This window comes from Trematomus bernacchii, unplaced genomic scaffold (assembly GCF_902827165.1).
Source record: "Trematomus bernacchii unplaced genomic scaffold, fTreBer1.1, whole genome shotgun sequence".
Lineage (NCBI taxonomy): Eukaryota > Metazoa > Chordata > Actinopteri > Perciformes > Nototheniidae > Trematomus > Trematomus bernacchii.
Genome location: NW_022987667.1, coordinates 290,001 through 310,991, shown reverse-complemented (window position 1 = coordinate 310,991; position 20,991 = coordinate 290,001). Strand labels below are relative to the sequence as shown.

General features: G+C 42.3%; 1 protein-coding gene across 1 annotated transcript in view; it reads left to right on the top strand.

Annotated features, from left to right (window-relative positions):
- Positions 1–5,754: 5,754 nt before the first annotated feature.
- LOC117487176 (calsyntenin-2-like) overlaps positions 5,755–20,991 on the top strand; it is a gene marked incomplete at its 5' end in the record, with an annotated part of 48,859 nt that continues 33,622 nt past the window's right edge. The window contains 3 exons of the mRNA XM_034135833.1: positions 5,755–5,917; positions 15,832–15,998; positions 18,610–18,758. Coding sequence (XP_033991724.1) covers positions 5,755–5,917; positions 15,832–15,998; positions 18,610–18,758 — 479 coding nt within the window. The remainder of the gene's footprint in view (positions 5,918–15,831; positions 15,999–18,609; positions 18,759–20,991) is intronic.

The window sequence follows — 20,991 nt, the reverse complement described above, 5'->3', positions numbered from 1 at the left end:
ATTTAAAGTGCTACTCAACTGGCTTTAGATAAGCCAGTCCTTTGTTAGTAGATAAGTGCTTTGTTAGTCATTCTTTGTTAGTGCTTCTATTGCTCGAAGTGGAGTCGAAAGAGATGAGTTTTCAGTCTGCGCCGGAAGATGTGTAAGCTTTCTGCTGTCCTGATGTCAATGGGGAGCTCATTCCACCATTTTGGAGCCAGGATAGCAAACCCACGTGTTTTTGCTGATGGGAACTTGGGTCCCCCTCGCAGTGAGGGTGCAGCGAGCCGTTTGGCCGATGCAGAGCGGAGGGCACGTGCTGGGGTGTACGGTTTAACCATGTCCTGGATGTAGGAAGGGCCAGATCCATTCACAGCATGGTACGCAAGTACCAGTGTCTTGAAGTGGATTCTAGCAGTTACTGGAAGCCAGTGAAGGGAGCGGAGGAGCGGTGTGGGAGAATTTAGGAAGGTTGAAGACCAGACGAGCCGCTTATGAGTCATTGCGTGCCTATTGATTTGAACACGATCTGTGTATCCATCATTTCCTGGTCTTCTCTAAAGAAGAGGGACCAATGAAAACGTTGTCATGTTGCCGTTGTTCAGCATGGAAACATTCATTAGCTAACAATGACATTATTGTTCTATTAATATAAAGGGAGGTCAGGTACTCTTTAAAGCAGCTGGTAGTTATGGGTACTTTTTACTTAAGTACATTTCAAAGCCCTCTTTACTTTTACTTGAGTAAAGAAGTTTAGTCAGTACTTCTACTTTTACCAGACTACTTTTAAACGCGAGTATCTGTACTTCTTCTTGAGTAAAGGATGTGTATACTTTTTCCATCTCTGAGCTTGTGTCATAGTAGATGGTTCTCTTGAGATATTTCCAGTCCTGAGGTTTTGTAACGGACACTGATTCCTCCTCACACACACTAAATACACACACACACACACACACACACACACACACACACACACACACACACACACACACACACACACACACACACACACACACACACACACACACACACACACACACACACACACACACACAACAAAGTGTCTCTGTCCAGCTGGTGTCTTCCCATGCATAGCAGTGCACCTGTTCTCTCAAGCTCTTATCATATTTTCTGACAAGATGGCAAACTTTCGTGCAACCTCCATCAACTCCTCAGTGGTCGGGAAGTTTCCATCAAGCTGACGAGCATTAAATTGTCCAAACTGAGTTCTTTGTAATCTTTAGATCTTGTGTAAATACATCAGAAACAACTGATGATGGAAGTGAAGCTACTGAGTTCTTGGAAATCAAGATGGTCTTTTTTTTTGTATCTCCTTCCCACAAGACCCATATCTTTTGTGCACAAGGTGAATCTTATATCTTGCAACCGAAGTCCTGAGAGATTTTTTTCTTAATCATAAAGGTAAAAGATAAAAATGTGTACTCTGAAGAAAATGACTTTTCTGCACAACATTTCATCTTGCTAACCCATGAACCGTATCTTTTGCACGTTATCATTTAATCAAACAAGATAAAATCATGCTCTTGGACTTCTGGGTTTCTGTGAGATCTGAAATCAACAAAACTGAACTTTTATAAGTGTCTCTGTTTCCAAAATCTTTCATATATGGATTTCTCAGACTTACTGTCAGAGTTATCAGGACAGTACATTGCTTACATTGCCAGTTGATACGTTTTAGACCGTATGTACCTTAACCTGACCTTACCTTCAATAAATAACTCTTAGAGTAGTGCAGAAACGAGTCTTAAATCCCGGAGCATTTTCGCTTCCAGTTCCCTCCTTTCCAAGTCAATGTTCCTTTGAACGCGTTTGTGGTGAGAAGCCTGAAATAAAATGTAAGCTTAAGAGATTTTCATTTTTTGTTCTCCAAAATAAAATACATTAGTAAATACTCTACTCCTGAATGTCATTAATGTGTCATCAAAATGGCGGTTGCTAGCAAGTGATCACTGCAAATGGGACTACTGAACGTCTTCACACCGACAAAAGACCACATTTAGCTGAGCGGTTGTGATGCGCTGCCATGCAACCATGATGTAGTTCGTTTATAACTTAAGCTTTTTACTTCTGGCGATTGCATTCATATTAAAAAATCACAAAGTGGTGTTAATAAGTGAAGATTATCCTGCTGAACAAAACGTGCTGATAATGAATGTGTGTTGGCCACAGAGCTTATTTTCTACAATATTCCAAAATCAAATGGGAAAACCCCCTTGCTACAAATACGTCATCACTGCACCTCTCTATTGCCCAATGTGTTGCAATATAAAAAGCTGAGAATCAAATATCCACCAAAGAAGAACTTAACATCAACAAAGCTGATATTCAAATCTCTCCTCTTGTACCCATGTCAGTCTTACCCTATCCAACCTCTTCATCTGCGTTACAACGTAGCACTGACATGTGTGGCTTCATATTTCCCCTTCCCTTTTAATTCCTGAGAGAGATCTCAGACTGAGTTCCCAGCCCGACAGAGTGAGCCTCCTCCTGGGCAGGAGCGCCTCGTCGTCTCCCCTTTGAAGAACTCATGAGGAAGTCACCCACTAGGCTCTCAGATCCCACATGGGGGCCGCGCTCTCTTTGAAATACTGAACTGCAAAAAGCGGGGAAGAAGCGTTGGAGCATGGGAGGAGACAGTCTGAATGTGTAAATGTCAGAGGGATTAGTGTGTGTTCATGCAAAGGTCTTACACTTGGCACATGAGTAATGGGATGTAACCAGATTGAAAAAAACACCATTGAAGAATGCAACAGGCATGTGACAGGCTGTTCAATATGTTCCAGACACTTCATATCAGAACTTATATACACAAAGCATAGGCTCTGCAGGTTCAGGGCTCCCTTGTGAGCGTGTTTATTCGTGTCCTAACATCCTAACTAGCCCATCAAAGTCAGTCCCAACAGTATCAATCACATCTGCAGCAGCATCAGATCCACAATCAGATTATCCCCACATTGATTCTGAGCACCGACCCAGCACATCGACACGCTGCATATGTGTCGAGCAGCTGTGCGGGGTGATCACCAATAGGCCAGATGTTGTATCTCGCACCTCAATAGCAGCGAAAATATACCGGATTGATTAGGAGCCCCATCTGCTGCGCTAGCACGGTGTTAATAAAGCCGGCTGTGGAGCGCTCTTCATTAGAGAGGGAGGTGACGCGAGGCTAAGTGTTCAAACGGCTGCGCCAGGTTATATCAGAGGAGCTGAGAGGAAGAGGTGAGGCCCCAATGAGCGCTGCTGAGGTGAAGCACAGCCTGAAGCAGGGGGGAGGAGAGACATATATACTCAGAGACAGACAGACAGGTACTCAGAGACAGACAGACAGACACTCAGAGACAAACAGACAGATACTCAGAGACAGACAGACACTCAGAGACAGACAGACAGATACTCAGAGACAGACAGACAGATACTCAGAGACAGACAGACAGATACTCAGAGACAGATACTCAGAGACAGACAGACAGATACTCAGAGACAGACAGACAGATACTCAGAGACAGACAGACAGATACTCAGAGACAGACAGACAGATACTCAGAGACAGACAGACAGATACTCAGAGACAGACAGACACTCAGAGACAGACAGACAGATACTCAGAGACAGACAGACAGATACTCAGAGACAGACAGACAGATACTCAGAGACAGACAGACATATACTCAGAGACAGCATATACTCAGAGACAGACAGGTACTCAGAGACAGACAGACAGATACTCAGAGACAGACAGACAGATACTCAGAGACAGACAGACAGATACTCAGAGACAGACAGACAGATACTCAGAGACAGACAGACACTCAGAGACAGACAGACAGATACTCAGAGACAGACAGACAGATACTCAGAGACAGACAGACAGATACTCAGAGACAGACAGACATATACTCAGAGACAGACAGACATATACTCAGAGACAGACAGGTACTCAGAGACAGACAGACACAGAGACAGACAGACAGACAGATACTCAGAGACAGACAGACAGACACTCAGAGACAAACAGACAGATACTCAGAGACAGACAGACAGATACTCAGAGACAGACAGACAGATACTCAGAGACAGACAGACATATACTCAGAGACAGACAGGTACTCAGAGACAGACAGACAGATACTCAGAGACAGACAGACACTCAGAGACAGACAGACACTCAGAGACAGACAGACAGACAGATACTCAGAGACAGACAGACAGATACTCAGAGACAGACAGACAGATACTCAGAGACAGACAGACAGATACTCAGAGACAGACAGACAGACAGCTACTCAGAGACAGACAGACAGACACTCAGAGACAGACAGACACTCAGAGACAGACAGACAGACAGATACTCAGAGACAGACAGACAGACAGACACTCAGAGACAGACAGACACTCAGAGACAGACAGACAGACAGATACTCAGAGACAGACAGACAGACAGACAGACAGACAGACAGATACTCAGAGACAGACAGACAGACACTCAGAGACAAACAGACAGATACTCAGAGACAGACAGACAGATACTCAGAGACAGACAGACAGATACTCAGAGACAGACAGACAGATACTCAGAGACAGACAGACACTCAGAGACAGACAGACATATACTCAAAGACAGACAGACAGACACTCAGAGACAAACAGACATATACTTAGAGACAGACAGACGTATACTCAGAGACAGACAGACAGATACTCAGAGACAGACAGACAGATACTCAGAGACAGACAGACAGATACTCAGAGACAGACAGACACTCAGAGACAGACAGACATATACTCAGAGACAGACAGACAGATACTCAGAGACAGACAGACACTCAGAGACAGACAGACAGATACTCAGAGACAGACAGACACTCAGAGACAGACAGACAGATACTCAGAGACAGACAGACAGATACTCAGAGACAGACAGACATATACTCAGAGACAGACAGACAGATACTCAGAGACAGACAGACAGATACTCAGAGACAGACAGACAGATACTCAGAGACAGACAGACATATACTCAGAGACAGACAGACAGATACTCAGAGACAGACAGACATATACTCAGAGACAGACAGACATATACTCAGAGACAGACAGACATATACTCAGAGACAGACAAACAGATACTCAGAGACAGACAGACAGACAGACACTCAGAGACAGACAGACAGACAGACACTCAGAGACAGACAGACAGATACTCAGAGACAGACAAACAGATACTCAGAGACAGACAGACAGACAGATACTCAGAGACAGACAGACAGACACTCAGAGACAGACAGACAGATACTCAGAGACAGACAGACAGACACACACTAACTGTGAAAAAAAATATATGGTTAGTTTATCAGAATGAAAAGTGGAAGAACTGTGCCGTTACAAAAGAGGTAGCCTTTAATGAAATGTGAGAAATATACCGACGAATGTGCAATCATATTACGGAGTATGGGAAATGGGTCACATGATGTCCGTTAATCCTACACATAATATGACATGTTTAGCACATATCCCTTTATGTGCAATATATATATATGCCGTTAATAACTGTGCAATATATACCTGGCTGCTAAATCCTCAGAACTGTTACAGGATGTGTATTTCCTTATTTCACCATACTTTATGCATGCTTCTTAGTTAACATTAAGCTGTCTTTGGCTCTTTTCTGCTGTGACAAATGTAAATGTCCGCTCTGTGGCGCTAATAAAGATATTCTGATTCTGATTCTGATGACACTCTCACTGTCTCTAACAGATCTGTGACAAGGAGTGGCATTACTACGTCATCAACGTGGAGTTCCCGGTGGTCACGCTCTACGTGGACGGAGTGACCTACGACCCCTACCTGGTGACCGACGATTGGCCCATCCACCCCTCTCAGATCGACGTGCAGCTCACTGTGGGCGCCTGCTGGCAAGGTGAGGGCTGTCATGATGATGATGATGATGATGATGATGATGATGATGGTGATGATGATGATGATGATGGTGATTCAAGATTCAAGGCTTTTATTGTCATGTGTACCTAGCTACGGTGTAGATATGACAATGAAATGCTTAGGTCACAGGCTCCTCCAACAGTGCAACACAATACACAGATACAATGGTTTAAATAGTGCAAGTAAATACAAATAAAATAGGATAGAAATAGTGCAAGGAGAGTCTATTGATGATGATGGTGATGGTGATGGTGATGGTGATGGTGATATAAAATAAAAAACATTGAGGTATTTTGGGTTGAATGCGAATATATTAACAATCGTAATTATTTGTGTTGTATTCTTTATTTGTAGTCACATAGTGTTTTTATTTGCGCAATCATCACTTCGATCTACAGTGATCCATCTTTTTAGTTTTTATTTCATATTATTTTATATTTTGCAGGATAGTTGCACACAATCAAGACACAAACAACCCCAAACATCGAAAGAAAACAACAACAAAAGTTTAAATAAATAAGAAAACGAGAAACAAGGGTAGTTTGGAAGAAAGTACAGCAGGGAATATACAAAAACATAAACAAGAAAAGGAAGGCCGTATCTGGGAAATATCTCACCTCCACTCTTTTAAAGCTTCCCTAAATGTATTCTCCTGAAGCCTCCATTACAAAGATGCATATATAAAGCAACTAACATGTTTATGAAGCATTATAAGGAACTCATTGAGTGTGGAGTGTTCTTTGGCATTAAATGAACAAAGTCATTAAGAGGATCACATAAGGTACTTTTCCCAGGAATAGTTCCGATAGTTCTTGGGATTTTGCGTTCACATCAAAAAGATCTGGAACTAGAACCAAAAGTACCAATTTCTATTGGCTGGGCGAATTGCAAACCACGCCCCGTAAAACTCCGAAAAGTTTTGTGAAGCCGCCATTTTATTTGCTGGCATTAGCATTATTAGCATTAGAATTAGCCCAGCGCACCAACTGAGAGAGACTAACTTATGGCAACACAAAAAAAAAAATGGCAGCGGTGGAGATGAGGAGGTGTCGGCGCTTCTGGCGATTTACTCTGAAGGCTTCAGTAGAAGCTGCTGGGAGTCCCAGCAGCTTCTACTGAAGCCAGTCCCCAACTCCGGGGACTTCCGGCCGGGGACTTCGGGTGGCAGTATACGCCGTGAAGTTGTTTGCGGCCTGCCAGTAAACCCAAAGCAGAAGAAGACGAAGTGACGTCAGTGGCTTCATTTGCCTAATCCTCCCCGAGGGGACTTATTCCGGTGTGAACGCGATCTACTAGGACAGTTCCGGGACTAAAGAGTGAGGCGGGGCTAAGTACTGGGAACTAAGTACGGCAAAGTACTTGGTGTGAAAGGGAGGCTTGTGGCGCAGTGGATAGAGCCTTGGTGTTCAGATCAGGGGGTCACAGGTTCAAACCCCACTGTAGTCAGCATGTCGTTGTGTCCCTGAGACACTTCACCCCAAATTGCTCCTGTGGGGATTGTCCACAGTACTGAGTATGTAAGTCGCTTTGGATAAAAGTGGCTAACAAGTAACATGTAAAAATGAAAGCGGCTATACTCTGCCTTTGACAAATACTTGAACCAGCGTGAATGAAGGCGTTCAATTAAACAGTCCTCCAAACTGATAGCTGCCACTAATTGCACAAGAGAAGAAGAAAGGGCACTCTTTTTCACATACTGCAGCTTACCGTTGATTTGATAGCCCTAATGCGACTGCTCAGTGATGCTTAGCCTCAGATAAAGAGTCAAGATGCATTTTGTGCTGGAGCAGGTCATCTCGTATCGCTTTCATCCTCCTCTTCCTCCTCCTCCTCTTTCTCCTCCTCCTCCCTCCTCCTCTTCCATCCTTTCATTGAACACTGCAAGCCTTTAGATGGATTAAAAAAGCCTTGAAAAGAAAACCGAGCTCAGAGACAATTTCTGCTTCTCTAGTTGTGGGCTAAGCCTCAATGAAGAGATGTTAAGGCAACACTGAACTATTAACATCAGCCAATAGCCACAAAAGATTGCCTTTATTCAACATAATGAGATTCAAGTGTCAAGTGAGTTGATTGCACACATGTTGTCTGACTGGTTCTTGAAGCTTCAGTGTGTTTTTAGAGCAGTGATGAAAGGAAATTCAACATTTGAAGAACTAGTGGGTTTATTTCTTCTTCCTGCTGCACTGCTAAATATCATATATTATCATTTTCAGGACATTGTGATAGTGTGCAAATACTGTAGATGACAAGGTACATCAAAAAGATTTGTCAGCTCAAAACAGTGCGGCCGCAGACGCCTGGGATGTTTTATTTTCATTTCATTTAATTGCACAATATAATGTCACGGTTGGCAACATTTAAATGGTCAGCCAGCATTGTCTAATGGGAATTATTTATTTCCTGAGCAAAGCAAATAAGTATAATTTAGAATCATCACATTTCAGATATTTATCCAAAGAAAGCATTGGGCAAGATTTAATGGCTTCACTTAAATCTGTAATTAAACCAGCTTCAAACTGCCATTAGGGGAGGCTAGCACGTGAATCTGATTTTATTATCAGGGCAGTTTAAGTGATTAAAGAGAATCAAGAATCCTGCTGATGTTCAGGTGTATATCAGTGTGGAGTGTCTCTACTTTAAAGAGTCCTCTCCTGCTGATGTTCAGGTGTATATCAGTATGTAGTGTCTCTACTTTAAAGAGTCCTCTCCTGCTGATGTTCAGGTGTATATCAGTATGTAGTGTCTCTACTTTAAAGAGTCCTCTCCTGCTGATGTTCAGGTGTATATCATATGTAGTGTCTCTACTTTAAAGAGTCCTCTCCTGCTGATGTTCAGGTGTATATCAGTATGTAGTGTCTCTACTTTAAAGAGTCCTCTCCTGCTGATGTTCAGGTGTATATCAGTATGTAGTGTCTCTACTTTAAAGAGTCCTCTCCTGCTGATGTTCGGTGTATATCAGTATGTAGTGTCTCTACTTTAAAGAGTCCTCTCCTGCTGATGTTCAGGTGTATATCAGTATGTAGTGTCTCTACGTTAAAGAGTCCTCTCCTGCTGATGTTCAGGTGTATATCAGTATGTAGTGTCTCTACTTTAAAGAGTCCTCTCCTGCTGATGTTCAGGTTTATATCAGTATGTAGTGTCTCTACTTTAAAGAGTCCTCTCCTGCTGATGTTCAGGTGTATATCAGTATGTAGTGTCTTACTATTAAAGAGTCCTCTCCTGCTGATGTTCAGGTGTATATCAGTATGTAGTGTCTCTACATTAAAGAGTCCTCTCCTGCTGATGTTCAGGTGTATATCAGTATGTAGTGTCTCTACTTTAAAAGAGTCCTCTCCTGCTGATGTCAGGTGTATATCAGTATGTAGTGTCTCTACTTTAAAGAGTCCTCTCCTGCTGATGTTCAGGTGTATATCAGTATGTAGTGTCCTCTACTTTAAAGAGTCCTCTCCTGCTGATGTTCAGGTGTATATCAGTATGTAGTGTCTCTACTTTAAAGAGTCCTCTCCTGCTGATGTTCAGGTGTATATCAGTATGTAGTGTCTCTACTTTAAAGAGTCCTCTCCTGCTGATGTTCAGGTGTATATCAGTATGTAGTGTCTCTACTTTAGAGAGAGAGGCATTGTATCCTTTGCAGACCATTGACATGCACAAAAACCTTTATAACACACTACAGGACAAGGGAAATCCCAAATATAGCCTCTTTAACTTTTACCGTGCAAATATTTTGATACAGAAATGGCCAAGACACTGATATACTCAACAAACATTATAATACTCTACATGCATGTAGAGTGGCAGAACAGACACGCAGTTGGCATGTACAGTTCATATCTGCTGTGGACTCATTCTTATTATTTCAGCCACACTTCTGCTTTGCTCGTCTCATTGAGATGCACAAGATACGCTTGTTAGTGTGCCTTCCTGTAACAACCCAGCAGTGAACTATCCAGCTGTGAAGAGTGCATTTTCCCATTTGTTCTCTCATTTTCTCTAAATGAAGGGTTGCACCCAGCCATCCCTCCTACTTCACCTCTGAGAGTAAGTGCTGGCTTTGCAGTTTTCACACAGTCAGCCTATATTTACCCTGTGACCCAGCGCACAGTGTCCATGTTCAGAAGTATGTAACGCTGAGGAAGACACACTTATCTTCCTCTCCTTTTTCCTGAACTGTGTAATCACTGCTGCTGCTCTGCCTCTCTGGCTTCCCTCAGCACATTCACAACAATCTGAAGTCCATCCAACACCCAGTAGTAACACTACACTGCTCCTCTGCTCCCTTCACTGGCTGCCAGTGGCTTTAAGACTCTGGCACTGGCCTAAACCGTGCTGAAAAGCGATTTAGTCTTACAACCAGGACACTGCACTTGGCTCTACATCAGCCAATTTCCTGGTTTCCTGTCTGGGTTTTCCTGGATGTTCCTCGTCTGATCTCCTGTGTTCTCCAAGTCTTCCCGGTTTCTTTCTCATTTTTGTTTTGCCACTTTCCTTTTGTTTTACCTCGCCTGCTCCTTGAGTTTGTGTGTTTTTATTTGTACCAGCTTTGATTTAGTAAAGCTCACTTGTTTTCGTATATATTTTTATACTTGCTTCCTCTTTCATTCTTCATTTGATTTCCTTCCCCCCGTGACAGGAATTGAGAAGAAGACGGCGATCTAAGTCCTCTCTTTAGAGATTGTCCATCACATCATAGTGGTTGATGCCTCGATGCACAGAGAGCCTGTCAGAAGTGCAACCCGTAACTTATTATTTTCAAGGACAATCAGAGAGTGGGTTTTGCTACCAGAACAAGCCGGACTGTTTCCTGTCCTTCAATAAAAATGCACAGATTGATTTGTATGTTCACCACTCATCTCCATCCCCCAAAAGTGTCTCACATACAGCGGGAAATGTTCCATCTGATTTAAAGGGGACCTATCATGCAAAATGCACTTTTGTACGTCTTTTCTACATGAATATGTGTCCCCGGTGTTCCAGGGAACTCACCAAGTGTCAGAAAACACAACCCTCTCTATTTTCCTCCATACCCAAATCTCTAAAAAAGGGGCTGCAACGGATCTGATAAAAACTGATCCAGATTTGAACACTGTCCTGACGTCAGGACGGTGGCGCTACGGCTATTGGGCCAAGTCCACCAATCAGGAGGAGACAGCCACGGCCATTGCCGTTCGAAAGCGCTGGAGACGCTGTAGTACATATGCCAGGCCTGTAGGTGGTGCTGTTCTCACAGAATCAGCCCTTGCAAAAACAGAGCTAACATTTTTCAAATTGAGCAAAATGAGGCATGGCTAAAATGCAAGATCTGTTTGGTATTTTGAAAAACAAAAGTATAAATATGCCTTATATATGTATGGTCCTACACTATATTATTCAAATATAGCATGATAGGTCCACTTTAAGGTAACACAAATCTGGAATTGCAATACAATACAAATGATAAGAGACATTTAGTGGGGATTGTTCATACTCCGCTGAGCGTGATAACTCTTAGTATTCTTCCAGATCCAGATTCAGATAAGCAGCAAGCATGCAGGAAGTACTGATGATTACACACATGCAAAGATAAGACCATAAATATCTACATATATATAGTGTATAATAAAAATGATACAGGCACCAAGGCACTGCCACAGCTATCTCTTTTACACTTAGGTAACGATCCCATTTCCTGTTCACCCACTCCTCGTCCGTCTCATCTGTTACTTTTTCTGGAAATGACGCAAATAAAGCCGAGGCAAAGGCAGAGTGAAGATCTGTGAGAGGCAGCGCTGCACAGAGAGCTGACACCACGTAACAACCAGCCTCTGTAAAGTGGAATGATCAGCGGTTTTATCACCCATATCATTCTCGCTCTGCAGCCTCTCGCTAATCCCCTCTCCTCTGACTGTCTGTCTGGGACCCTTAATGGTTTCTCTGGCCACGGACGAAATTGATAACATCTGTCAGGGTGGGATAGGTGGACATCTAGAGAGAGGGCAAGGAAAAAAGGGAGGGGAATAGTAACTGAGGTGAGGAGGGAGGGCAGGTGAAGCATAGGAAAGAGGAAAGACGGGGTATTGCTTTTCTACTTGAATCCAAATGTGTTCTTGTCATTATGAGATAGACTCTGCTCCCTGGTACCTGGCAGGTTGTCAGCGAGCGCTAATGCAGGAGATTTCTCTAAACATGCGAAGCAGCTGGGGTTATTATACTTAACTAAAACAAAGGTTGACTAACATTTCAGCGAAGGGCTCACTTCTGACAAGTAATAAAGTATCGCTGCCAGGCATATGCGTATATACACAGAATGAATCACAAAAACCACAACTATTGACTGTTTGTTCGCCTGTAAAATGATCCATTGTGCAACAGCACATGTGAGCATTGCTAGGATAAAGGTAGCAGGTTTAATGGTCTAAATTCATAATACTTTTTGAAGAATAGACTCCTGATTTATCTCCTGACTATCTGGGATAGTGGTGGTCCAATGGATAGTGAGGTGGGCTGAAGATCGGAAGGTTGTGAGTTCAAATCCCGCCAGGAACACCACCACTAGTGTGCCCTTGAGTAAGGCACTTAGCCCTTAGTTACTCCAGGGAGAATGTCCCTGTACTTGGTAATTGTAAGTAGCTTTGGATAAAAGCGTCAGCTAAATGAAATGTAATGTAATGATTTCAAACAGAGAAAGACAAAAGCAGGCTTCTTGTTTCTAGCTGTCGATAACAACTGTCACCGTCAGATTTTACAAGCTTTAGCTAACTTTCTAATAAGCTAAGTTCAATGAGAAAGTTAAAATGTTTGTGTCTCTAGCTGACTTTGAAATGTTTCCAGCTGACTAATTGTATCAACAATCCTTTAAAACCAGCCCTAAATAAGCACCTGATGGCTACTAACCCTAACCCTAACCCTACATCTACATCAGGGGTACTCAAACTTTTTTATTAAAGGTCCACTTGTGAACTTTATACAAGGTCACTGGTCCGGATCGGTAAAGTGTCCCCCCCCCCCCCCCGAGCGGAGCAACGAAGCTGAAATTAAGAAAATGTTTCTTACGGCGCTCTATGCATGGGGCCCCCTTGAGGGGTTTTCCCGACATGTCGTTGCAGTAAATTAAAGGGTGTTTCATGTTGTCGTTGCTGTGGACCTTCTTAATCTACCTTCTTTGGGGGCCCCCTTCTGGTCCAAGCACTTGCCTGCCTTGCCTGTCGGCAAACGGCGCCCCTGTAATTTACACACACACATTCAATACATACATACAGTATGATGGCTTGAACTAGTGGGAGAAATGGCACTGTTTGTCTGTAGCCAATGCCTTGAACCTCGGCAAAAAAGGCATTAGAAGCATTAGAAAGTCAAGGTAAACTTGCGGTTAACTTGCGGTCTGCAATGAGTGTCACGCTCGCGCACACAAGTACATATATATGCACGTTCATTCTCACAATGCGTCAGACACAAGACGCGCGTACACAATGATGTACATTAATTTATCAGAATCAGAATTCTTTTTTTTTTTTTTATAATTTTTTTTTTTTTTTATAAAGGGACACAGGGTTCGGTCCGGATTGATTTGCAGTTCGGTCCGGATCCGGATCTTGGTCCGGAGTTTGAGAAGCCCTGATCTACATGATGGTGTGCTAAAAGACTGAGGCTAATAATGTCAACAAATTAGCATGCTCACTAGTTTATTATCCATGTAGATGACACAACAGAAGCAGCTTTGCACTAATATACTTTACTACACATAGGATGTAACGTTTAACAGTCATTTGTAACCCTGCATACTATTGTGTAAATCATGATATGCTAACACTTTGGCCTTGATAGTAGTCTAAAGCTCAAGTCTTGTTGCAGGTAGTATAGTCAGCCAGAGTATATAGAGTAGATACAAACACAGCTTGCTACAACACTCACTTTTTAGCATGCAACCGTCCAAAGCTTGACAGGACAGATTAGGGCGAGCGGTATAATATTTACCAAACTTGCAGTCATTTTGGGGGCATGTGCAAAAGTGGAAATCGTTCAGCACAAGCGTCTGAGGTGTTAAACCTATATTTATGAAATATTTAACACTTGTCAGCAAGAAAGTGTGAGCCGAAAGACACAGGTAAAACGGAAATGTTAAGCTGTGAGAGTTGATAACAGCTTCGTCCATATTTCCATCTGCCCACTCTCTAGTCAATTGAGAAACCACTTGGGTTGGTTAGATCACAGAACCAGTAGGAATAATGGAGCTCTATCTAACGGGCCATGGTGTAAAATGTACCCACAGTTCAGCAATCGTCGGGATGATTTTGTCTTGAGTGTCTTCAGTTACTGCGGTCCGTTTTTCCGTATATTTTCACACCAGTAAATCAGGGCATAACAAAGTGATTCCAGCAGTGGTCAGCTTTGTCTCTAAATGCTCTGACGGAGACTTTTAGACCCCAGGTTCATCACTTACAGCAGTGATACATGAGTCTGAATCACCCACCGGGAATTAGGGTTACCTGGGTCAATCTGGGAGAGTCTGATGAAGTGTAACCAAGGGGTTGAGGAATTCCCCAACTCCAGTTACTGTAGATGAGAGTATTTCTTCTGTTCTGTTTCATAGACTCTGTTTCATGGTCGAAAAATATATCTTCCAGCAACTGCATGCACCTGGGAGGCAACACTATGCAACATCGTGGTGTTACATTTTCGATAATGGGGGTCATTCTCAGGCCAGGTAGAAAGACGAAGAAAGTTAGATCTAGGATTTTGTGTGAACCTTCGGTAGCTGGCTGGGGGTAGTTTGGGGCAACATGGGATCTGCTTTCCAGCTGATTTGGACCACTTCCCTAATGTAACTGTATCTTCTGATGAACTGTAATTGCAATATACAGATGCCTGAAAATAGAGTCCCCTGCAAGTGGTAGTATCTCTTCTTAAATCCATAGTAAATCTCATGCACAGGATAACAAATACCGTCATTGAACATACAGCCACTGATGCTTTTAGGTGATGACTACTGGACAAACATTCCCAATGGAGAAGTTAAGAAAAGATTATAAAAATACACTGTTTTATGGTTGTCTCCAATAATCACATGGGAGCAGAAGTGTGCTAAAAGGCTAGATGGATACATGTATACATAGACAGAAAGATGGTTACTTGGCATACACTCAAACTATCTTTACTAATTCATCCTCAGATCATTGTTATCATCACTTGAAGCTGCTCTTTGAATGTTTTGGTGGGTTACAGGGTGAGAAAAGAGAGAGAAGAGAAGAGAAGAGTTAGTAAGGAAATACGTTTTGATATCCAGAGCTAGTAACCTTTTTAGATAATGAGTGTTTGTAGAGATTGTTCCTGCTGGTTTTGGCCTTTCAGAGAACATACTTTAAATGTTTTGGCTTTTCTCGTACATTTATATCCCACATGGGCTGGCTCAGTAGCACGGAAAGACAAAACATGCATCTTAATGCCAATTATAGCTAATGCAGTCATCAGGACCCATAATTACCGAGTGGATAAGGTCACTGCTAGTTATATAATCTTGTGGTGCGTAAAATACGTTTAAATGCAACTTAACAGAGGCAAGCAAGACTCTGTGGTGATTACTGTCTACATACGTTTTTTTTTTACCCATTTTAATGATTTCAAAGATTGCTTAGAGCAGCGCTGTATTTGATCTTGCAGATGTTCTAATTACTTCTTGAGCAGAACCCTTTTGTTCTTGTGCACGCATTAAAAAAAACGAATTGACATTACTGTAGGTGCAACAATACCAGAGCAAATGTAACTTGATGGTATCCCAAAGTGGCTTTTTACGACCTATTTTCCTGTGTGTGTGTGTGTGTGTGTGTGTGTGTGTGTGTGTGTGTGTGTGTGTGTGTGTGTGTGTGTGTGTGTGTGTGTGTGTGTGTGTGCGTGTGCGTGTGCGTGTGCGTGTGTGTGTAGGTGGGGAGGTGACGAAGCCGTGGTTCACTCAGTATTTCCGGGGCAGCCTATCCGGACTGACCATCCGACCGGGGAAGATCGAGAGTCAGAAAGTCATTTCCTGTCTGCAGGCGTGCAAAGAGGGACTGGACATCAACTCCCTGGAGAGCCTGGATAAAAACATTAAGGTATTTATTTATTCCAATTTATGTTTCTGTTCTTGTATGGACGAATCAAAGTACATCTACTAGTATTGAGGTACTACTACTTTTTCATACACATTGCACAAAGAAAATATGCCTTTTTCAAACTTCAAATAAAAAATAAAACAGAGGCAAATCTCAAATAAAGTGATAAGCAAACTTAGAATGTCTTTCTTACTGTTTTATGTAAAATAATCAGCAGCTTCCTTACAGGTTGTCCATGTGTGTCTGATAACCTTTTTGCCACTAGGTGAAAATATCAATTAAAACGAAATGTTCCCTGACGTTAAAATAAGTTAGCAATGACATTTGTTGAAGGTGGATTGCGTTACCTTCAGACAAATCCGGGGCAATCTGTATGCTAAGCTAAGCTAACGGGCTGCTGGACATACAGAAGGTTCATATTTACCACAGGTAATATAAGTCTTCTTTTCTTACTAGGGGAAAGTAAGCAAATAAGCACATCTCTCCAAAAGTGATACAAGTTCTGCAAAGTGTATTTCCTGTTAGCAGCAGAAGGTGTTTGGACAATATTCCTGTGTCTAGTGAGTAAACAAACCTTTTTGATCCCAGTTGACACAGACACAGTACTCCACTAAATCACCATTTGGCTTCTTTGAAACCCCTCAGACGGCCCCCACTTCCACCAGCTCAACTAATCCATCTCCCTGCTCTGTGTGAGATAGAGGGCAGACAAGATGGATATGGGTTTGTGTATAGACTCAAAGCCGGCCCCCTACCCTCCTCAAACTCTTTTATCTTCATTCCCCTCCTCTCTCCTTCTGCTCAGTCCACAGAGCTGTGGTGCAGCAAAGAGGTCCGTGCCAGCCTTTTTGAGAAGAGGAGAGGCAATGAGGAGAGGTGGACAACCCCTCCAGGGCCAATGTAGTTTATCTTTCAATAGCTATTTCCTTTTCTCCTTAGCCACACACTCATCTGGCTCCCAAACGTCCAGGGGAGGCTTAAGGACAGCATTTAGCCGAGCAGGTTCGGAGCTGGCGCAGCACAATGAGAGCAGAATTACAGCGAGGGGAGGAAAGACGGAGGGACATATAGGCGGCGAGTATATCGACAGCAGATGAGAGGAAACAGCAGCATAAGGGAAGGTTTGAAGGAGAAAATGGGAGCGTTGAGAGCCCCATGGAGCGCTGAAGTACAGTCCCCTGCTGCTGAGGGCCACTTTTAGGAAATAGGAGACAAGTAAACTCCCTTTAAATGAAAAAGAGCCTCAGTTCCCCGCCATCAAACCCTGCAGGAGAACACACTCCTCCAAAATGATGCTTGTGAGGAGAATCCAATAAGTATTTAATTTCCTCAAGACCTTAGTATTGCCTTTCCTCCATCTGTGACATGTGTGTGTGTCCTCTCAGTTTGACTGTTTAAAAGGCGGGTTATCAAAATCATCACCCAGTGTTACACCTACTAAGCCATATTTAATCCAACTATTACAATTACCACAAGTTTTTGTCAATAAAACAAATGTACACATATAATATTAAGTTTAAATAAGTACTATAAGTAGTAAATATTAGGTTCAACGTAATAGTATTGATTTCAACTATCCTATTACAGTGATGTGAAACTTGTGGACATCATATATTTAATTAACGTCAATGTTACAGTTTTTTCAGTGTATCCTGTTGAATTCAAGGGCAATACTGTACAAGTGTGTTGTCCATGTTTTAGACCATTTCAAACAAGGTACACAGATACTACTTTTAAATGTGTCTTCAATGCATCTACTGTATGCTGCCACTGCATTTTGTTGATCTGAAACTACACCTCAAAACACGAGGACACATTTTTTTTTCCTCAAAGGCAAATTGCGTTTTCACGGTAATGAAGTACAAACATAGTTTTAATTTGTTATGGATTACCCAATTGAAGCAAGTTTGAATATCACATATCCTTTATCTGTCCAACATTTGGGACAGAGCAGATTCCAGTTAATATAAAAAGGGAAGACTTTCATTAAATCAAGCACACGTTAATGAAATTGAATCAAATAATTACACATCCAAAACATTATTAGTAGCAGTATGAAGTGAACTTATGAAAGTAGTGAGTTAGCATCACTCATACTGGCTCAGGCTCATACTGCTGTGTAAGAAATGAATAGAAGTAAATGGCTGACTAGAGGGTAGGTTACATAAAAGTCGCTACTGCTTTGGACAGCTTATCCATTGCAAGTACACAGTGGAAATAAGTGAACTATTAACTATTTACTTTATTGTGACATGTTCTGACTGTCAACCCACTTTTTTAGAATTGGTTTTATGTGATTTTATTGTTTTTTTTAATTACGTTCTACTTGTTTTACTCTCTGTGTTGTTTGCTGATTGTATTGTCTGTGTGTATTAATGGTTTTATTGTATGTGAAAGAACTTTGAAAGGTGCTTAACTAATACATGTTATTATTATGTTATTGTTAAAGCTGTGTCACATTTTGGCCACTCGGTCAAAATAACAGATGAAAGCTTTTGAAAGTTTTAAGGACTCACCGAGGAAAAAGCATCACGAGAAACTGTGCAGTTATAAAAGTGTCAGTCAGTTATATATCCGTCTAACATCTCTGTTTTTTCTCTTTGTCCACCAGTTCCACTTCAACCCGGCTCAGTCTATCTTGGTAATGGAGGGAGAGGACCTGGAAAACATGAACACCGCTGTGAGGAAAGTCGCCTACATAAACTCTCGTCAGTTTCCCACACCAGGCATCCGGCGTCTGCACATCTCCACCACCGTCCAGTACGTACTGATGACTCCTTCTTTCCCTACACTTCAATCAGGAGAGCCATGCTTTAATGTAACAATATATATGTACTGTATTGCCTAGAATACACAGATGAATGTAATGGTGTTTGCCGATTAGACCCCGTTGTGTAGGGGTATCATCCGGGAGGGGAATACCGAGCAGATGAAACCCCCCCTGGGGTCTAGACACTGGTGGTGATGAAGGCATGAAGGGATTGATGGAGGTCGTTGACTTGAACCCTTGTTTTGGAGGAATGTGAGGTGGAAGGGAGGGGGGGGGGGCTGCGTCAAGTCACCCGAAATGACAGCTGTCAGGAAGGGAGAGAGTAGATTTGGAAGGTTTGACAATGTTCTATGATTGGCTTGTGGGAATAGAGATGATAGGTTTAGCTGGGGAGTGAACGCCCCTGATTGCTGATTGGAGGGGTGAGCGTAGTAAGAAGGAAATATGTGAATGATAGATATGAACACGGTCTTCCTGGTTGAACTTGCGCTGAGCTTCATTTGTGCCTGTCTTGCTTATTTTGTTTAAACTTTATAATAGCATCCCTTTCCTGTTGTACTGATTCCTCTGCGTCTCCTCACACAGATTTGTGGAGTGTTACCCCACCTCGACACTAAGTGTTAACATAATAGATATCACACCCTGACTGATACTTAATTTCCTACTTAAACACCTCTCTCTGTTTCTCTTGCAACATCAAAAATGCTTTGGGAGTAAGGGATTACAGATAACGGGATTCTGTAATCAGGATACAGAAAAGTTAACTGTATTTCCTTAGGCCACGTTTACACGGAGACGAAACGGGTTGTATCCGCTACGGTTCTCTATCGTATGGACGGTTCGTTCACACGAGGCCGTAACGGAACCGCGGAAACGGAGCCCTCAAACGATAACGGCTCCCAAGGTGGGTGGCCAAACGGCTCCGTGTGTACGTCCTATACGATAATTTCCTTAGCCATAGCCCTGCCTCTCCCCACCTCTGCTGCTCACCCCCGCGTCACCCGCGTCATTGCTGATGCATTTCGCCAACAACAACAACAACAACAACAATGGCGGATCGCAGGGTTGCGTTCGTGCTCCAGACGCTACTGACCATGCTACAGATGTTAGTACAAAATCTACAGCTCCTCTACCACAACCATCAGCAACAAGTGGACATGGAGAACTACATGAACTACATGTTGCTAAATCCACCGCGGAGAATAAACAGAAGGGCAACCATGGCAACCATGCTCGGGGGGTCTTATTCACTGCTTTTGGTGTATTTTGTGGCGGAAGTACAGCGCCACTTACAGGCCCGGCATATGTACTACAGCGTCTCCAGCGGGTCGAGCGGTCTCGTGTGAAGGGACACGTTTCTTGAGCCGATTCCGTGTGAACGGAAGACTTTTTTGATATCGACTAAGGTTCGTTTTCGTCTCCGTGTAAACGTGGCCTTAAAGTTACATAAAAAAAGATCTGATTACAGTCACATTTCAAAAATGTGGGGATAACTAGGATAACAATGTGACTAAAGAACTAAAAAGAGCATATAGTGTTTGTTGTAAAAGGAGCAGATGTTATCTCTTCTCTGTAAACTGTACTGTTCTGTAGGATAATACTTTAAGTCTGAATCTATACGCTTACTGCCTGAATCTGCTTCATGAAAGGCAGGTTTTCTTATCAATAAAATCTCAGAGCAGAGGACACATTTTTGCTCCTAAATATCATGGTTTTCTTCTGTTCTAAGGTCACATTGTTCTCTTGTGTTACATCATACACTTAAGTTAAACTGATTCATTGTAGCTTTTGATATTGAGGTAGTCCAAAAGTAACGCAAAGTAATCAGGTTAAATTACTTTTAGTAATTTAATACTCAGATTAGGTTCCTGATTGCATTACATTTGACAGGTACCTACTGTAGTAATTGTAAACAAATACATTGTTAAAGTTAGTTTTTAGTTTGAGTGTATTTTAGATTCCTCTTTCTGATAAACAACATCAATACGTTTTTAACCCATTGGTGTTTTATCACAGCTGTGTCTTTTCTTTTTTAAACATCTTATTTATTGAAAGTAAACCATTCCTATCTCGCTGTAGCTGTTAGTTTCCTTTGCCTTTTATATAGAAGTTTCAGTTTGCTGTTGCCACCGGGGGCCAGCTTTTACATTTTGTATGAAATATTCTGCATGGATTTTGCCGGAGGAGAAAGAAAGAGATGTATGAAAAGAGAGAGAAAGAGAG